The sequence below is a fragment of the Pseudophryne corroboree genome, chromosome 1 (assembly GCF_028390025.1).
Source record: "Pseudophryne corroboree isolate aPseCor3 chromosome 1, aPseCor3.hap2, whole genome shotgun sequence".
In the NCBI taxonomy this organism is placed as follows: domain Eukaryota; kingdom Metazoa; phylum Chordata; class Amphibia; order Anura; family Myobatrachidae; genus Pseudophryne; species Pseudophryne corroboree.
In genome coordinates this window covers 754,589,578-754,602,939 of record NC_086444.1, presented here as the reverse complement: position 1 = coordinate 754,602,939, position 13,362 = coordinate 754,589,578, and the positions used below count along the sequence as shown (strand labels likewise).

The following is a 13,362-nucleotide window of genomic DNA, read 5'->3' as shown; positions in this document are numbered from 1 at the left end:
AACAAGATATTGGGCGGGATGTACTAACATACGTCACCGATCACTGCAGTGATGCTATTCGCATATGTACTGCAATGACAGAGGCCCCCTGCGATACTTGAGAGAGGGTTGGCAGGGGGACTCTGTCTGGTTCGTCACCTCCCAGCCCTGGGAGGTAAAGTGTGCAGGGAGTCCCTGGGCTCCTCCTCCTCTTCCCTGCAGACGGAAGGACAAATGAGGTTGGGTGATTGTTGAGTGCACCAGGAGGCTGACCGGATGCAGGTGAGGGGAGTCAGTGTGAGCGGCATGGGGCGGCGCGTGCTGTTGGAAGCGGCGGGATGCAGCAAGTAGCCCATAGGCCTCTATAGGTTATCGCCGTGGCGATACCCTCCGCATCGATACGCAAGTACATTTGAAAATTCGGTAAAACCCCCGCATTTTTCCTTTCGTACATCCTGCACACTATGTCCATGCAGCTACTCCCTGTATATGAAGTCTTGCAGTGCCATCTTTCTGGGGATGTTTTCAGATTGACGAAAACATACACAGGAGCCAATACAATCTGCAAGCGTTGTGGCTGTATTATAGGGGTGGCTGCCACTGCATGGTGGGGAAGGGAGGGGGGTAGTAGTGCCCGGCGCACATTGGGCCCCCGTCTCCTGTAAAGCATCACTGCATAGTAAAAGTAAGTGGTTGACCAGAGCAAATATGTTGCATTATCATGGGGGCATTGAAAGTGCATCTTCTAATACATAAGATTTGTCTATCTGTATAGAGAGAGACCATATGGCTACAGAGCTCTAGATATTATATAATTTATTTGACTTCTTTTGTTGGATACAGACAAAGTAAATGATAATGGCTCTCAAACCGTGGTGGAAAAGTTGTCTACAGAGTTCTGCAATAGCAGCTATTACAGGGAAACAAAAGCCGAACTGGAAAAACTGTCAAGCAGTGAAAAAATAAAGACCAATTTTTTTTCCAGACAAATCACATACAACACATCATTCTTCCACCAGCTCAAATGGGTCTCCAAGAGATCCTTTAAAAACCTATTGGGTAATCCCCAAGCTTCCATTGCCCAGGTAACCCTATCATGTGTGCTGTTTAATCTTACTTATTATATTGACTTCTGGTTTTGATTCATAAACTTCTTTTTTAACCATTCCTATGTTCTGAAGGAGAGGTGTACAAATACTATCATTTACATTATAGCAGATATATTCTTCCAGACTGTACACTTGAATGCACTGTGTGCATAAACTTATTGGAAAGAAAACAGAATTAAAATCCCATACATATTTTTCATTAGTTCTGTATTTAATTTATGGTAAATGTGTTTTTATTAGTTAGCACTCCCCAGTTTTAACCTGCTTTTCGTGCCGTCTTCATTACTATATGTAACCAGTGTATGGCGGTAATTGTGCACGTTTCTATCTTAATCTCACACTGGGAATTTACAGTATCTGCATCCATACCACACACAGAGCCCTTTTACTATGTTGCTACTGTTTAGTCCAGTGGTTCCCAAACTGTGTGCTGTGGCTCCCTGGGGTGCCTTGGGACACTTGCAGAGGTGCCTTGGATTGGTGGTCCAGGACCAATTTAAATTATTTATTATCAATATAATAGGCAAAACCAGCGCTGGTGGCTGCTAATCATAAAATATGGGGACAAACAGAAGCAATTCCTGTCCCACACCACACAATTGAACCTAAGGATGACATATAAACACAATTTACTTCATTTAATATTTATTCTTTATCTCTCAATAAATAACTTTTGGCGTAGGGGTGCCGTGAAAAAAATTCTTATACTCTAGGGCGCCGTGATTCAAAAAAGTTTGGCAACCACTGGTATAGTCTATCCAGATTGGCATTTGACAGTTGTCACTTAGATCACTCTATAAAGCTTATTTAACGTACAATAGTCTCCATATTAGGTTTATTTTTACTATTTTATTTTCTCTAACGTCCTAAGTGGATGCTGGGACTCCGTAAGGACCATGGGGAATAGTGGCTCCGCAGGAGACTGGGCACAAAAGTAAAAGCTTGAACTAGCTGGTGTGCACTGGCTCCTCCCCCTATGACCCTCCTCCAAGCCTCAGTTAGATTTTTGTGCCCGAACGAGAAGGGTGCATGCTAGGTGGCTCTCCTGAGCTGCTTAGAGTAAAAGTTTATTTTAGGTTTTTTATTTTCAGTGAGTCCTGCTGGCAACAGGCTCACTGCATCGTGGGACTAAGGGGAGAAGAAACGAACTCACCTGCGTGCAGAGTGGATTGGGTTTCTTAGGCTACTGGACATTAGCTCCAGAGGGACGATCACAGGTTCAGCCTGGATGGGTCCCGGAGCCGCGCCGCCGGCCCCCTTACAGAGCCAGAAGAACGAAGAGGTCCGGTGAAATCGGCGGCAGAAGACGTTCCTGTCTTCAACTAAGGTAGCGCACAGCACTGCAGCTGTGCGCCATTGCTCTCAGCACACTTCACACTCCGGTCACTGAGGGTGCAGGGCGCTGGGGGGGAGCGCCCTGAGACGCAATAAAAACAGAAATACCTTAGGATGGCAAAAGAAATACATCACATATAGCTCCTGGGCTATATGGATGTATTTAACCCCTGCCAGTTTTCCAGAAAAAAGCGGGAGATAAGGCCGTCGTGAAGGGGCGGAGCCTATCTCCTCAGCACACAAGCGCCATTTTCCCTCACAGTTCCGCTGGAAGGACGGCTCCCTGACTCTCCCCTGCAGTCCCTACAGAATCAGGGTAAAAACGAGAGAGGGGGGGCACTATTGGCAGCTAAATTATAAACAGCAGCTATAAAAGGGAGTAACACTTATATAAGGTTATCCCTATATATATATATATATAGCGCTCTGGTGTGTGCTGGCAAACTCTCCCTCTGTCTCCCCAAAGGGCTAGTGGGGTCCTGTCCTCTATCAGAGCATTCCCTGTGTGTGTGCTGGGTGTCGGTACGATTGTGTCGACATGTATGAGGAGGAAAATGATGTGGAAGCAGAGCAATTGCCTGTATTAGTGATGTCACCCCCTAAGGAGTCGACACCTGACTGGATGGTTGTATTTAAAGAACTACGTGACAATGTCAGCACTTTACAAAAAACTGTTGACGACATGAGACAGCCGACAAATCAATTAGTGCCTGTCCAGGCGTCTCAGACACCGTCAGGGGCGATAAAACGCCCGTTACCTCAGTGGGTCGACACAGACCCAGACACGGATACTGAGTCCAGTGTCGACGGTGAGGAGACAAACGTAATGTCCAGTAGGGCCACACGTTACATGATCACGGCAATGAAGGAGGCATTGAACATTTCTGACACTACAAGTACCACAAAGAAGGGTATTATGTGGGGAGTGAAAAAACTACCAGTAGCTTTTCCTGAGTCAGATGAATTACATGAGGTGTGTGATAAAGCGTGGGTTTCCCCCGATAAAAAAGTGCTAATTTCTAATAAATTATTGGCACTACACCCTTTCCCGCCAGAGGTTAGGGCGCGTTGGGAAACACCCCCTAGAGTAGATAAAGCGCTCACACGTTTATCTAAACAAGTAGCGTTACCGTCTCCTGATACGGCCGCCCTCAAGGAACCAGCGGATAGAAGGCTGGAAAATATCCTGAAGGGTATATACACACATACTGGTGTTATACTGCGACCAGCAATCGCATCAGCCTGGATGTGCAGTGCTGGAGTGGCGTGGTCGGATTCCCTGACTGAAAATATTGATACCCTGGATAGGGTCAGTATATTACTAACTATAGAGCATTTGAAGGATGTATTACTATATATGCGTGATGCACAGAGGGATATTTGCACCCTGGCATCAAGAGTGAGTGCTATGTCCATTTCTGCCAGAAGAGCGTTATGGACGCGACAGTGGTCAGGGGATGCGGATTCCAAACGACATATGGAAGTATTGCCGTTTAAAGGGGAGGAGTTATTTGGGGCCGGTCTATCGGACCTGGTGGCCACGGCAACGGCCGGAAAGTCCACCTTTTTACCCCAGGTCACCTCTCAGCAGAAAAAGACACCGTCTTTTCAAACTCAGTCCTTTCGTTCCCATAAGTACAGGTGGGCAAAAGGCCACTCATTTCTGCCCCGGGGCAGAGGAAGAGGAAAAAGACTGCACCAGGCAGCCTCTTCCCAGGAGCAGAAGCCCTCCTCTGCTTCTGCCAAGTCTTCAGCATGACGCTGGGGCTTTACAAGCAGACTCGGACACGGTGGGGGCCCGTCTCAAAAATTTCAACGCGCAGTGGGCTCACTCGCAAGTGGACCCCTGGATTCTGCAGGTAGTATCACAGGGGTACAAACTGGAATTCGAGACGTCTCCCCCTCGCCGGTTCCTGAAGTCTGCTCTACCAAAGTCTCCCTCCGACAGGGAGGCAGTGTTGGAAGCCATTCACAAGCTGTATTCCCAGCAGGTGATAATCAAGGTACCTCTCCTACAACAGAGAAAGGGGTATTATTCCACGCTGTTTGTGGTACCGAAGCCGGACGGCTCGGTGAGACCAATTTTAAATCTAAAATCCTTGAACACTTACATAAAGAGGTTCAAATTCAAGATGGAGTCACTCAGAGCAGTGATAGCAAACCTGGAAGAAGGGGACTATATGGTGTCTCTGGACATCAAAGATGCTTATCTCCACGTCCCAATCTACCCTTCTCACCACGGGTACCTCAGGTTTGTAGTACAAAACTGTCATTATCAGTTTCAGACGCTGCCGTTTGGATTGTCCACGGCACCTCGGGTCTTTACCAAGGTAATGGCCGAAATGATGATTCTTCTTCGAAGAAAAGGCGTTTTAATTATCCCTTACTTGGACGATCTCCTGATAAGGGCAAGGTCCAGGGAACAGTTAGAAGTCGGAGTAGCACTATCTCAGTTAGTGTTACGTCAGCACGGGTGGATTCTAAATATTCCAAAATCGCAGCTGATTCCAACGACACGTCTCCTGTTCCTAGGAATGATTCTGGACACAGTCCAGAAAAAGGTGTTTCTCCCAGAGGAGAAGGCCAGGGAGTTATCCGAGCTAGTCAGGAATCTCCTAAAACCAGGCCAGGTGTCAGTGCATCAGTGCACGAGGGTCCTGGGAAAAATGGTGGCTTCTTACGAAGCGATTCCATTCGGAAGATTCCATGCAAGAACGTTTCAGTGGAATCTTCTGGACAAATGGTCCGGATCGCATCTTCAGATGCATCAGCGGATAACCCTGTCGCCAAGGACAAGGGTGTCTCTTCTGTGGTGGCTGCAGAGTGCTCATCTACTAGAGGGCCGCAGATTCGGCATTCAGGATTGGATCCTGGTGACCACAGATGCCAGCCTGAGAGGCTGGGGAGCAGTCACACAGGGACAAAATTTCCAGGGCTTGTGGTCAAGCATGGAAACATCTCTTCATATAAACATTCTGGAACTAAGGGCCATTTACAATGCCCTAAGTCAAGCAAAACCCCTGCTTCAGGGTCAGGCGGTATTGATCCAATCGGACAACATCACGTCAGTCGCCCACGTAAACAGACAGGGCGGCACGAGAAGCAGGAGGGCGATGGCAGAAGCTGCAAGGATTCTTCGCTGGGCGGAGAATCATGTGATAGCACTGTCAGCAGTGTTCATTCCGGGAGTGGACAACTGGGAAGCGGACTTCCTCAGCAGACACGACCTTCACCCGGGGGAGTGGGGACTTCATCCAGAAGTCTTCCAAGAGATGGTAAACCGTTGGGAAAAACCAAAGGTGGACATGATGGCGTCCCGTCTCAACAGAAAACTAGACAGATATTGCGCCAGGTCAAGGGACCCTCAGGCAATAGCGGTGGACGCTCTGGTAACACCATAGGTGTACCAGTCAGTGTATGTGTTCCCTCCTCTGCCTCTCATACCAAAAGTACTGAGAATCATAAAAAGGAGAGGAGTAAGAACTATACTCGTGGTTCCGGATTGGCCAAGAAGGACTTGGTACCCGGAACTTCAAGAGATGCTCACGGAGGACCCGTGGCCTCTACCTCTAAGAAAGGACCTGCTCCAGCAGGGACCTTGTCTGTTCCAAGACTTACCGCGGCTGCGTTTGACGGCATGGCGGTTGAACGCCGGATCCTGAAGGAAAAAGGCATTCCAGAAGAAGTCATCCCTACCCTGATAAAGGCCAGGAAGGATGTAACCGCGAAACATTATCACCGCATTTGGCGAAAATATGTTGCGTGGTGTGAGGCCAAAGAGGTCCCTACAGAGGAATTTCAACTGGGTCGCTTCCTACATTTCCTGCAAACAGGACTGTCTATGGGCCTAAAATTAGGGTCCATTAAGGTTCAAATTTCGGCCCTGTCGATTTTCTTCCAAAAAGAACTGGCTTCAGTGCCTGAAGTCCAGACGTTTGTCAAAGGGGTACTGCATATACAGCCTCCTTTTGTGCCCCCGGTGGCACCTTGGGATCTCAATGTGGTTTTGGGGTTCCTAAAATCACATTGGTTTGAACCACTCACCACTGTGGAATTAAAATATCTCACATGGAAGGTGGTAATGCTGTTAGCCCTGGCTTCAGCCAGGCGTGTCTCAGAATTGGCGGCTTTATCTTATAAAAGCCCTTACCTGATTTTTCACACGGATAGGGCAGAATTGAGGACTCGTCCTCAATTTCTCCCAAAGGTGGTTTCAGCGTTTCACGTGAACCAGACTATTGTGGTGCCTGCGGCTACTAGGGACTTGGAGGACTCCAAGTTACTGGACGTAGTCAGGGCCCTGAAAATATATATTTCCAGGACGGCTGGAGTCAGGAAATCTGACTCGCTGTTTATCCTGTATGCACCCAACAAGCTGGGTGCTCCTGCTTCTAAGCAGACGATTGCTCGTTGGATTTGTAGTACAATTCAGCTTGCACATTCTGTGGCAGGCCTGCCACAGCCAAAATCTGTAAAAGCCCATTCCACAAGGAAGGTGGGCTCATCTTGGGCGGCTGCCCGAGGGGTCTCGGCTTTACAACTTTGCCGAGCAGCTACTTGGTCAGGGGCAAACACGTTTGCTAAATTCTACAAATTTGATACCCTGGCTGAGGAGGACCTGGAGTTCTCTCATTCGGTGCTGCAGAGTCATCCGCACTCTCCCGCCCGTTTGGGAGCTTTGGTATAATCCCCATGGTCCTTACGGAGTCCCAGCATCCACTTAGGACGTTAGAGAAAATAAGAATTTACTTACCGATAATTCTATTTCTCATAGTCCGTAGTGGATGCTGGGCGCCCATCCCAAGTGCGGATTGTCTGCAATACTTGTATATAGTTATTGTTACAAAATTCGGGTTATTATTGTTGTGAGCCATCTTTTCAGAGGCTCCTTCGTTTATCATACTGTTAACTGGGTTCAGATCACAGGTTGTACGGTGTGATTGGTGTGGCTGGTATGAGTCTTACCCGGGATTCAATATCCTTCCTTATTATGTACGCTCGTCCGGGCACAGTATCCTAACTGAGGCTTGGAGGAGGGTCATAGGGGGAGGAGCCAGTGCACACCAGCTAGTTCAAGCTTTTACTTTTGTGCCCAGTCTCCTGCGGAGCCGCTATTCCCCATGGTCCTTACGGAGTCCCAGCATCCACTACGGACTATGAGAAATAGAATTATCGGTAAGTAAATTCTTATTTTTTTTTGCACAGATTTTACATTTATTTTCCAGGTCTAGGTAGCAATTGTCCATTTTGCTTTTCCATTCATTGAATTTAAGTTACATTGTGCAAGTTTCAGGGTTTCCTTTTAACCATTAAATCTACTGAGAAATCAGCAGCCTGGTTACAGTCATATGCAGTTACCTCCTTATTACTGGGTGCATTATATGGACGTATCGTAAACATATTTTTACTTGTATCACATGTCCTCCGTCTCCTTACTGACCAACTGGTTGTTTTTGTCAACCCAAATATCTCCCTTCCAGCCTTTTATTTGTCGCTTGTGTGTTATCAAATCCCCTTGCTTGTTATAAAGTCTTTATTATTTACAAATAAGGTCATCTATAGCACAGTTTGTAGTTTGTCCTGTATTGAGAAATAATGTGGCTTGCACACAGTAGTAGTTAATATAAGATTGGTTAAAGTATTCTATGTATTAAAGCTACAGAGTTGCAATATATTTATCTGTAAACAGATGAATAAATGGTAACACATACAGTATATAGACATAGACATCTGTTTATTAGCAAAGTTCCCATAATGCCTTTAATACATTGATTACTATCTTGCATCCAAAAACTTGTGACAAGACTTAGCTCCCACGTAATTGGCATTCATTGTCTTAACTCATTTTGTAATGTGTGCACCCTTCTTTCTCTTTAATGTTTCCGACATCTCATTAGTGCTGGATTTCCAAAGCTTTCTAAGCGTGGTACACAGTTCGTTAACACCATTTCATCTTATCCAGCTGAAATTGGTTCTGATATGATCCTTGTTTTCCACCACAACTGGCTTAATGGCTAATTAATCTGTGCCCCTTGATCTTTTCGGCGGGTTCTTAGTAATGCAGTCCCACTTATCCCCAAAGATTTGGGAATTAGGAGCTAATACATCTTTACAGCTTTCACTTAAACGATCAGCCTGATAATAATTTGAAAATATTTTACCCACCTTTGTACAGTGCATTTGTCAGAAAAGGTCAAAGCGTTTAATGTAATCGCCTAATCTCCTTGCTAGTTCCTTTGTATCATTGCCACTTGATCACATACAGACAATGCTATGCTGTGAGCTATATTTTAAGTGTTTAAAGCTTTTTTAAGCTTTGCCTAGTAGTTTTCAGATATTGGATATTTTTCTGCTGTGTGATTACTATCATTGTTTATTTATTATTTAATAACAGTTAAGGTGTGTACACACGGTGAGATCCTTGCTGTGTTCGATTTTGACTATGCAATTTCCCTTGAACTCCCCCAGAGCCCAGATAGCACAGATTGTACAGATTTTGACTATCTGTGCTTGAGATTTTGTCTATGTACGATTTTGACTGACAATTTTGACTATACTTTGTACAGGTTGAGTAACCCTTATCCAAAATGCTTAGGACCAGAGGTATTTTGGATATCGGATTTTTCCGTATTTTGGAATAATTGCATACCATAATGAGATATCATGGCAGTGGGACCTAAATCTAAGCACAGAATGCATTTATGTTACATATACACCGTATACACACAGCCTGAAGGTAATTTTAGCCAATATTTTTAATAATTTTGTGTATTAAACAAAGTTTGTGTACATTGAGCCATCAAAAAACAAAGGTTTCACTATCTCACTCTCACTCAAAAAAGTCCGTATTTCGGAATATTCCGTATTTCGGAATATTTGGATATGGGATACTCAACCTGTAACAGATTTTACTTTGTCAATATATATTCAACAACAAGAAAAACACCTTGAAGAAACACTGGGGCAGATGTATTAACCTGGAGAAGGCATAAGGAAGTGATAAACCAGTGATATGTGCAAGGTGATAAAGGCACCAGCCAATCAGATCCTGTTAATTTACATATTGGAGCTGATTGGCTGGTGCCTTTATCACCTTGCACATATCACTGGTTTATTACTTAATTATACCTTCTCCAGGTTAATACATCTGCCCCACTGTGTGAATAAGTTTTGCCCAACTGCTAACAAAATTCCTGCTGCGTTCAACTTGGAATTACCCCCTATAGGAATATTTTTCCCACTACACTGTACTAGATAGTACACTAGATAAATTGACTTGCCTGCACAGTCTATCTAGCCTTACTATACGGACCCCGCGGGAGTGCGCATCGGGATCGAATCGGTATTGCAAGGTGGCTAACACCTTGAGATGTGCACTAACTTTCCTTAAGATTTTGACTATATAATAAAAAGCATACAGATTTATCTTACCATGTTTACATACTTTTACTTACATAGTGGCAGCATATTACACTGCGCGTTACAATTCGGAACACTGGGTTATAGACTGCGTTATAACAGACACACTGGGGGATATTCAGTTGTTTGAAAAGTCAGTTGGGTGTCTGTTTTTTCCTATCTAAAGGGCCCCATACACTTATACGACATGACGGTCCGTCATGTCGTATAAGATTTCGTCCAACCTCCCGGCAGATCCCCGTTGGTAAGACAGTATTAGATATATCGTATGCAGTTTTTTTTTGCATACGATGTATCTTTTACTATCCTATCTATTTACTGCGGGATCCGACATATCACGAGTGCAGCACTCGTGATATGTCGGATCTAGGGGGATCTGATCCGATGCTCACGGGAACGCGCATCGGATCGGATCAGGGGAAAAGCACATCGAAAATGCCAGATTTCACCCAATATATCGGTCCGAATGCCCGAATTGGGCTGAAATCGGGCATAATCGGCCTAGTGTATGGGGCCCTTTATAGACAGGAGAAACCAGAAACACAACTGACTTTCAACCATTAGAATTCCCCCCCAATGAGAGATAAGATGGCCCTGGTAACAAGCTTACAATCTATAGGGAAATAGGCACTGATACACAAGGATAGGTGCTACATATTGCATATTGGTCCAGTCAGATTGCAGAGGTTCTTTATGGGCTGTATCATCCAGTTACACAGCAATGTTAGCCTAGGGTCAGTGGGATGTGTGAGTGTAGAAAGAGAAAAATGTAAAATTACGTGTGAACTATGTAGAGGGGAGGTAATTAGGTAGAATAGTTAATGGAGGTTATGTGAGTAATTCTGGAATTTGATTAGTTTGTCTGAAGTCTTGTTGTGCAAGGGAGGGCATTCCACAAAGTTGGTGCAGCCCAAAAAAGTCCTGTAACCGTGAATGAGAGCGGGTAATACATGTGGATGGGAGATGCAGATCTTATGCTGAGCGGAGGGGTTGACTTGGGGGATATTTTGAGATAGCAATGAGATGTATGTTTGTGTAGCTTGGTTAATAGTATTTTATTTTGAAATCAGTAGAATACAGGTAACCAATGGAGGTACTGACATAGCAGATCAGCAGACAATGAACATTTAGCGAGGAAGATCGCCCTTGCAGTTACATCCAAATTAGATTGTTGTGGTGAGAGTCTGGTTTGGGGAAGACCAGTAAGGAGGCTATTGCAATAATCAAAGCGGGAGATGAGTGCGTGGATTACAGTTTTTCTATTGTCTTGTGTAAGATAGGGGCGTATTTTAGATGTTTTTCTCTAACGTCCTAAGTGGATGCTGGGGACTCCGTCAGGACCATGGGGAATAGCGGCTCCGCAGGAGACAGGGCACAAAAATAAAGCTTTAGGATTAGGTGGTGTGTACTGGCTCCTCCCCCTATGACCCTCCTCCAAGCCTCAGTTAGGTTTTTGTGCCCGTCCGAGCAGGGTGCAATCTAGGTGGCTCTCTTAAAGAGCTGCTTAGAAAAAGTTTTTTAGGTTTTTTATTTTCAGTGAGTCCTGCTGGCAACAGGCTGACTGCATCGAGGGACTTAGGGGAGAGAATTTCAACTCACCTGCGTGCAGGATGGATTGGATTCTTAGGCTACTGGACACCATTAGCTCCAGAGGGAGTCGGAACACAGGTCTCGCCCTGGGGTTCGTCCCGGAGCCGCGCCGCCGACCCCCCTTACAGATGCTGAAGATTGAAGGTCCGGAAACAGGCGGCAGAAGGCTCTTCAGTCTTCATGAAGGTAGCGCACAGCACTGCAGCTGTGCGCCATTGTTGTCACACACTTCACACCAAGCGGTCACGGAGGGTGCAGGGCGCTGCTGGGGGCGCCCTGGGCAGCAATATTTTAATACCTTATGGCAAAAGAATACATCACATATAGCCATTAAGGCTATATGTATGTATTTAACCCATGCCAGTTATCTAAATCTACGGGAGGAAAGCCCGCCGAAATAGGGGGCGGGGCTTATTCTCCTCAGCACACGGCGCCATTTTCCTGCTCAGCTCCGCTGTGAGGAAAGCTCCCAGGACTCTCCCCTGCACTGCACTACAGAAACAGGGTAAAACAGAGAGGGGGGGCATTTTTTGGCGATATATTGGATATATTTAAGCTGCTATAAGGAACAACACTTATATAAGGTTGTTCCCATATATATTATAGCGCTTGGGTGTGTGCTGGCAAACTCTCCCTCTGTCTCCCCAAAGGGCTAGTGGGGTCCTGTCTTCGATAAGAGCATTCCCTGTGTGTCTGCTGTGTGTCGGTACGTGTGTGTCGACATGTATGAGGACGATGTTGGCGTGGAGGCAGAGCAATTGCCGATAATGGTGATGTCACCCCCCAGGGAGTCGACACCGGAATGGATGGCTTTGTTTATGGAATTACGTGATAATGTCAGCACATTACAAAAATCAGTTGACGACATGAGACGGCCGGCAAACCAGTTAATACCTGCCCAGGCGTCTCAGACACCGTCAGGGGCTGTAAAGCGCCCTTTACCTCAGTCGGTCGACACAGACCCAGACACAGACACAGACACTGAATCTAGTGTCGACGGTGATGAAACAAACGTATTTTCAAGTAGGGCCACACGTTATATGATCACGGCAATGAAGGAGGCTTTGCATATCTCTGATACTGCAAGTACCACAAAAAGGGGTATTATGTGGGGGGTGAAAAAACTACCTGTAGTTTTTCCTGAATCAGAGGAATTAAATGATGTATGTGATGAAGCGTGGGTTAACCCAGATAGAAAAATGCTAATTTCAAAAAAGTTATTAGCATTATACCCTTTCCCGCCAGAGGTTAGGGCGCGCTGGGAAACACCCCCTAGGGTGGATAAGGCGCTCACACGCTTATCAAAACAAGTGGCGTTACCGTCTCCTGATACGGCCGCCCTCAAGGATCCAGCGGATAGGAGACTGGAAACTACCCTAAAAAGTATATACACACATACTGGTGTTATACTGCGACCAGCCATCGCCTCAGCCTGGATGTGCAGTGCTGGGGTCGTCTGGTTGGATTCCCTGACTGAAAATATTGATACCCTGGATAGGGACAGTATTTTATTGACTATAGAGCAATTAAAGGATGCTTTCCTTTATATGCGAGATGCGCAGAGAGATATTTGCACTCTGGCATCGAGAGTAAATGCGATGTCCATATCTGCCAGAAGGAGTTTATGGACGCGACAGTGGTCAGGTGATGCGGATTCCAAACGACATATGGAAGTATTGCCGTATAAAGGGGAGGAATTATTTGGCGTCGGTCTATCGGATCTGGTGGCCACGGCAACTGCCGGAAAATCCACTTTTTTACCTCAGACCCCCTCCCAACAGAAAAAGACACCGTCTTTTCAGCCGCAGTCCTTTCGTACCTATAAGAACAAGCGGACAAAAGGACAGTCATATCTGCCTCGGGGCAGAGGAAGGGGTAAGAGAGGGCAGCAAGCAGCCCCTGCCCAGGAACAGAAGCCCTCCCAGGGTTC

The 13,362-nt window shown here is 45.9% G+C and overlaps 1 protein-coding gene across 3 annotated transcripts in view; it reads left to right on the top strand.

Annotated features, from left to right (window-relative positions):
* ABCG2 (ATP binding cassette subfamily G member 2 (JR blood group)) overlaps window positions 1–13,362 on the top strand; it is a 449,463-nt gene that overhangs the window by 412,413 nt on the left and 23,688 nt on the right. For all 3 annotated transcript variants that reach the window (XM_063916996.1, XM_063917005.1, XM_063917014.1), the window contains one exon: window positions 823–1,064. In XM_063916996.1, the coding sequence (XP_063773066.1) occupies window positions 823–1,064 (242 nt within the window). The remainder of the gene's footprint in view (window positions 1–822; window positions 1,065–13,362) is intronic.